Genomic DNA, 6537 nt, shown 5'->3' with positions numbered 1-6537 from the left:
AAACAGTGCTGTGAAGCTGTCTCTTGCACCCTATGGCTCTCCTCCCTTCCCAGGCAGTGACTGAGGGGCATCACCATTTGCTTGGCCTGTGTGGAATGAGTGTATTAGCAAATAAGTGTATTAGCAAAATAATCCCCCAAACAGCTAGGGCTATTCCCTGTGCTGTCCACGCACCCTGTATCTGTCACAGCTGCTGCCCTCCACTGACTGCGCAGGCAGCCAGGATTAGGCAGCTCCAGGAGGCAGATGAGCTGAGGTACTCGGCTCTCCTGACCTTAGACACTACTGTAGACCCAACAACAGAAGTGTATAGAGTGGAGATCATCTCCCTTAACTGTAGCTCCCTGCAAAGCGTGCATGCCCATCTGAGCCAGACACCCTCTGTAGTCCCTAGAGAACTACATGCCCTTCTAGAGCATGATCCACCAGATCTCATTGTGGGTGTCTGACTCAGGGCAAGATGAACGGTGTCCTAGAGTTGATCACACCTCTCCAGATGCTTTAAAGGGTGTCTGACTGTCCACCTCATGGGCAGTTGTTGGCTGCTCAGGCACATGGTTCCTGTCTTGTGAATACAGCCTCTGTGTACCCATCCCACATCCTTCAGCAATTGCTTCAGGGCTGAGTGGAGAGCAAAGTCTCTTCTCCCCCTTATAAGAGGGCTACACTAAGGCAGGGCTGAGGAAGAGGAATGGGACATGATAGGTATGGGAAGTCTGCTCCACCGCACATCTGATAAACAGAGATCTTCCACTGGCCCCAAATTCCCTTTAAGAGAATTGCTCCCTTGATGCTGACGTCCATTCAGCTTCCTTCAGCTGCTAAAGCAGGTCAGAGAAGGAAAGAGCTGTGGCTGGGTGGGAGCTATCTCTGAGCACAGCCATTGTCCGGAGCTCAGGAGGGGCTGTGTGTTGGAGTGCTCCATGGGGATTATGGGCATTTCTCTATTCAACACTTCCTATGGGAAAAAGCAGTGGGGTGGGAGGGAACTGCTCAGGGCTGGCCTGAATGCTGTCAGCCTTCCTCTCCCATCGCTGAGTGAACAACCTCCAGATCCTGCAGCTTACCTTAGAATAGTATAGGGGAAAAGTAATTTTAACTTTGTTTTTCTATTCTTCTGTCATAAAACTGACTCTAACCTAGAGTGGCTGTGGTGGGTTGGGAGAGAGAAAGCAAGCACCCCAACTCCCACCCATCATCTCCTTCACCTGCCTTCTCACCCCTCAACTCTCCCAGTCCCAAGCCATTCTAGCAAGGCACCTCAGTGCTATATACCAAATTTCCTGCTTCTCCCATCTGGTCTTTGATCCTTCTTGACGTATCCTGGTCTCAGCCTGCTGATCTGTATCCCTCTGCTACTCCTCTCTGACACCAGAAAGCCCTGCCATAGGCCTTGAGCTGGAGTTTTCCTCTCCCAGACCTAACTGGGACCCTTCTTTCATGATAGGCTTGTTGCTTTGAGCTGCCTAGTCTGAGCCAAGAGCAAACCTAAAGTGTCTGCCCCAGCACAGCTATGACCTTGCTGGTAGATTTACACCTAGTGTGATGTACTGGGGCCGTGGCTTATCCTACGTCTCTGCACTTTGTGTGATGAGCACAGCACAAGTGCCCGCCGTGTTCTGCCTCTGCCCGGTGGTATTAGGTCATGTCTTTCCCTTTGCAGAGGAGGATAGCTCAAACCTGAGCGGGAATGCAACTCAGCCCGGTCAAAACCCCGTGGCCCTGTCTCGAGAGCGACGAAGCCTAGGTGAGTTGGGGGTGTTGCACCTTGTAATTGTTGGGGCACTCACCTGAGAAGCTGTGGCTGTGTGCAGATGCATGTCTGAGATGATACATGTGTGGGGGTAGAGGTTATAGTGTGCGTGGATGTGTAGACAGGTGAGAAGGAGGGTCTGGGCCCCACGTAGGAGCTGGGTGTTACACACCAGGAGGGCAGGAGAGGGAGTCTGGAGCTCTGCAAGCTGCTCTGCTTTGAATCCCCCCAGTGCTGATTTGCTCTAAAGTGTCACCTCCTGTGTAGGACTACCCCTATGATGAGAAGCATCATTTTACTGGGGACTCCTCCACAAGGCATGGCTCTGTCCAGGGAGGGAGCTGGAGGGGTGGGGGAAAGAGAAAGAACATCTGTGTGTGTGTGTGAGCGCCGTGTGGGGTCTTTCTCTTCCAGTAGAGGTGGCTGCAGTGGGTTGGTAACAGCTGCAAAGCCTGTTTCATCCCACTTTCTTCTCTTGGCCCTCCATAGATGCTCTGGCAGCAGCAGAGCCAGCTGTTCTCGCAGAGTGCAAGACACGGGCAGTGGTCTTTGAAATCTCCCGCAACATGGTAGACAGCACTAATGCCAACTTTGTGGTGTGGCCACCCTGCGTGGAGGTGCAGCGCTGCTCCGGCTGTTGCAACAACCGCAACGTGCAGTGTCGCCCCACGCAGATTCGCATCCGGCACGTCCAGGTAAGGGAGACACCTCCTGCTGCTCCCTCCTCCCACAGCCCAGCTCCATCCCAGCCCCCTAGGACCAAAACCACAGCAGGTCTCGGGTACAAGGCTCACACAGCTGTCTGTTCCCTCGCGTCCCCTCCGCAGTCACATCGGCTGCGTTAGCCGTCCAGCGCTGCAGCCTCTGGCGTGGGGTGACTACTCAGAGGGCTGGTGCTGTCCAGCAGCTGGGGACTGTCACCATAGCTGAGCTACAGGGAACCATCCCCAGCTGCAGCTCCATGCCATGGCTATTTCTGTGGCTGGAAGTGGTCTTGCCTGATGTGTTAGAGCAGAAGAAACAGGACGCTTTCATTGCAGGAACTGATTTTGGTGCAAAAAGTGAAGGACTTGCAGTGTTAAGTGCTCCATCCCCCCACTGCTGCTGCAGCTTCTTCCCAAGACATGCACTAGAGCAGCTTCTCCTCTTTCTCAGCCCCACAGTTACCTCCTGACCCACTCAACAGCAAGCAGACACCTGATGGCTGACCTCTTGCTCTGATCCTGCCCTCCTCACAGCTACCAGTGATCTCCTCACAGCTTCCTCCCAGACAGCTCGCTTAAAAATAATACTCATCCCATACTAATCCTCTGCCTGAGCCGTAAGAGACTCCCCCAGGCAGGCGGCAGAGGTTGGCTGGGAGAGGTTGTATTCACACAGCCCTCTTCATCAGGAAATTCCTTTCTCAGAAAAGCCAGGCTGAATGAGGGAAAAATGGGGGGGAGCAGGAGTTGTTTTTGTGGAAAAAACAAGTGAGAGGTCAAAAGCCAGCTTGAAAAAGTGACCTGGAAATGGTTTCTTTGAGGACAGAGGTCTCTCTATTGTTTGGCTGGAAGTGTTTGTCTAGTGAGCAGCGTGTGGTCTGAAGCGTGTGGAGTGGGCTTTCAAGGAAAGATAAACAGCCCGGCTGCTTCAGTGCTGGCTGAGGGATGCTGCTGGGGGCAGTGGGTTTAGAGGAATTCAATCCCAGACGTGCGGCAGAGCAAGTATTTATAGCTTGCGGAGCACTTCAGGGACTGCGGTCTCGTTAGATAAGCTGAGTGGGGTCAGGCCTGGCTGCTGCTGGAGTGGGAGGACCCCCTGGAAAGCTTGTGCCCTGTGGTGGGATGTGGAGCAGTGAGTCTTCCCTCTGAGTCAGCACTGGTGGAGAGTCCGAGGGAATTTCCAGAGCACCGCCTTTCCCGTGAAACACAGAGCTGAGGGCTTCAGCCCTGTGAGTTATTAAAGAGCTTGAGACAAATTCAGACAGGCCTCAGCAGAGATGGTGAAGCTGCATTTGCTTGCATCGGGCCTGAGTTCTTCTCCTTTTGCCCTTCTTGTAGCACCCTGTGGGAATTAATTCTGGTTGCCCCCAGGTCTCCACTATCACATCTTTCAGAAAACCAGTAGCACGTTCTGCACGTCCCATGTTTCTGTCTACGATCAACCAGTCATCCTGCTTAAGCAGCGGCAGTCGTTAGGAATGGGGGAAACAACCAGTCACATCCAAACTTGCCTGGTCTAGGTCTGCTCTGCTGGTGTGTGCAGAATTAGCTCCCATACACACCATCCCTGAATTTGAACTGTGCTCTATAAACCGTCTTCCGACCCTTTAGGAAGAAAGCCAGTACTGAAGGGAACTGACACTGATTACTTTTACAGAGTGGGAGCTACTGCTGAATTCATCTTTTGCTTGCATCCCTCTTCCCAATAGGTGAACAAGATCGAATTTGTCCAGAGGAAGCCAAAATTCAAAAAAGTCATTGTGCCTTTGGAGGACCATGTGCAGTGTCGGTGCGAAGCGGTGTCCCGTCAGCCCCCCAGGAACAGCCGGCCAGCGCCTCGTGAACAGAGACGTAAGGATCTTGGCATTAGTGGAGTGGAGGGAGGTGTGAGAAGAGAGGCTGGGGAGAGAGGAAAGAGCCCTCCGCTGGTTTAAATCTGCTTAGCTCCGGTGAATCCCGTGGGCCTTTTCTGGTATATACCAGCTGAGGGACCTTTCCCAGGATGTCTGCCTGCCAGCAAGGGCCTGAAACAGGGAAATGAAGGAGGGGAAGGTGAGAGGTGAGAGGAAGGGCATCGTGGGAAAAGGGAGAGGGCAGAGACTGTGGAGAACAGAAGACAAGGAATGGAAGAACAGGAGAAGGGCTTGCGGCCCTCCGCTTGCAGAGCTCTTTGTTGATAGTGTATGGAGAAAGATATTTCAACGTGACCCAGCTGTGCAGACACTCTCCCCTCTGTTTTGGCAGGCTTGTCACCGTCGTTCACCACAGCCGCTGTCTCACAGAGGCAGAGAGTACGCCGGCCCCCGGTGCAGAAGAGGAAACATAAGAAGTACAAGCATGTCAACGATAAGAAAGTGCTGAAAGAAATCCTCATAGCATAGAAGTGCTGGCAGGGGAGAGAGAGCACAAGGCAGGTAACAGCAAACGGCTTTTCCAGTCGGGAGAAATGCTCTCACAGGACATGGTTCTGCCCAAGCACCTCGAGTGCTTCCCGTAGCACCAGGCACTCATTCAGTATGGGGCTACTGCAGGGCCTGGGTGTGATAAAACCGGGGTCGAAGGAGGTAGAAGGACTAGGTTGGGACCCAACACGTGCATCCTATTTATGGCTTTATGGCTCTTCACAAAACTGGAAGGATCATGCTGCAACCAAACTTGCTCTCAGGCCCTGCCCTCTCTTTTCTCTGCCTCCCTTGCAGGCAGAGAGCGAGCCTGATTTCTCTCTAAACCTAAATCCCCTTGGGGTCCATGTAATTCATCTCTTCTGTGGAGCAACTTCTGTTCTCCTTTCTCTATTGATTCTCCGTTGAAAGCAGAGAATTAATGTTGCTCTGGGGATCCCTTTTCCTTTTATTTCATTAGTTGAGCTGGCAGAAAGACTGAAAAGAAAAGCAGCGACAATTTTGGTTCATCTCTCCCCTAGCAGGAAGCCTGTGTGCATAAGAAAGGTCATACCAGGGGAAAGGAGAACTGGAATCTCTGGCAAGAGTTCTGGACTTTGTCAGTCCAGGGTCTGATTCTTCTCTCCCTGACTTGTGTAAACAGGAGTAATTCCCTCGTCATCAGAAGAATTTCACTGGTACAAGGGAAGGGAGAATAAGCCCTGGTTCCCCAGGAGAGAGGGAAAGGTGCAGAAAAGAATGAGTAGCCAGGGCACGGAGCTGGGGGGCTGAATTTAGAGAGAGGCAGCACAGCCTAGCAGGAAAGCCCTGGCCCATGACTCAGCAATTCCAGCTCTGCCGCAGCCCCTTGGAATGAGCCTGGGCCGCTCACTTCACATTCCCTTTCCCTCGCCTCAAGAGAGGGGACAACAGGCTTCTACCATGTGGTGGTCCAGGAGCTGGGAACAAGGGGCGCCAGGCAGTGTCTTGGGATTGGTATTCCCACGCTCAGCAATATGAGGGCTCTGATTATCCCTGGATCCTCTTGACCAGCCTGAGGTTCCCAGGGTATAAATGATGCAAACCCTTGCAAATCTCAGCTCTGGCTCAAGCTGTCCAAGGGAAAAAAAATAGAGAAGGTCGAAAGCCCTCCTGGGCTTCTGACCTGGCACTTTGACACAGACATTTCCAGAGGAGAAAATGGGAGAGGAGGGGAGTTGCAGGGGCAGAGGGTTACATATTCTAATGCTGCATCTGTTTTTGTTTCACTTCCAGGTTTATTTAATATATTTGCTGTATTGCCCCCATGGGGTCCTTGGAGTGATAACTTTTCCTCTTCGTCCGTCTGCCTCAACATCTGATCCAGACGGCAATTGGTGCTTCCCTTTCCATCAGTGGACCTTCTCCCACCAAAGCCTCTCCTTTCTTTCATTTATTAGCATAATTTTAAAGTTTTACACACACAAAAAAGGACAAACATGATCTATATATATATATATATGAGAAAAGAACAAAGTGCAAACAAAACCACGAACCCTGGCAACCGCAACATGCAACAAGGGCAGGACGATGCCTTCCCTGCTCCAGAGGACAGGATGGAAAATGTGAAAAGGAAAGTGGGTCCAATTTCTTCTGAGAGGAGGAGAAAAACAAATGGACAGAGGGTGGAAGGGGATTACCCTCCCTTCCCCTTGTGTTT

At 52.0% G+C, this 6537-nt stretch overlaps 1 protein-coding gene across 1 annotated transcript in view; it reads left to right on the top strand.

Annotated features, from left to right (window-relative positions):
• The window catches only part of PDGFB (platelet derived growth factor subunit B), an 8041-nt gene extending 1725 nt beyond the window's left edge, over positions 1 to 6316 (top strand). Inside the window, exons 2-6 of the mRNA XM_010163687.2 lie at positions 1664 to 1747; positions 2243 to 2448; positions 4167 to 4308; positions 4702 to 4871; positions 6114 to 6316. Coding sequence (XP_010161989.2) covers positions 1664 to 1747; positions 2243 to 2448; positions 4167 to 4308; positions 4702 to 4838 — 569 coding nt within the window. The 3' untranslated portion in view covers positions 4839 to 4871; positions 6114 to 6316. The remainder of the gene's footprint in view (positions 1 to 1663; positions 1748 to 2242; positions 2449 to 4166; positions 4309 to 4701; positions 4872 to 6113) is intronic.
• The last annotated feature ends 221 nt before the right edge of the window (positions 6317 to 6537 follow it).

The sequence above is a fragment of the Antrostomus carolinensis genome, unplaced genomic scaffold (assembly GCF_000700745.2).
Source record: "Antrostomus carolinensis isolate BGI_N321 unplaced genomic scaffold, ASM70074v2 scaffold27462, whole genome shotgun sequence".
In the NCBI taxonomy this organism is placed as follows: domain Eukaryota; kingdom Metazoa; phylum Chordata; class Aves; order Caprimulgiformes; family Caprimulgidae; genus Antrostomus; species Antrostomus carolinensis.
The sequence above is the reverse complement of the archived record's forward strand: the minus strand, read 5'-3'. Positions and strand labels throughout refer to the sequence as shown.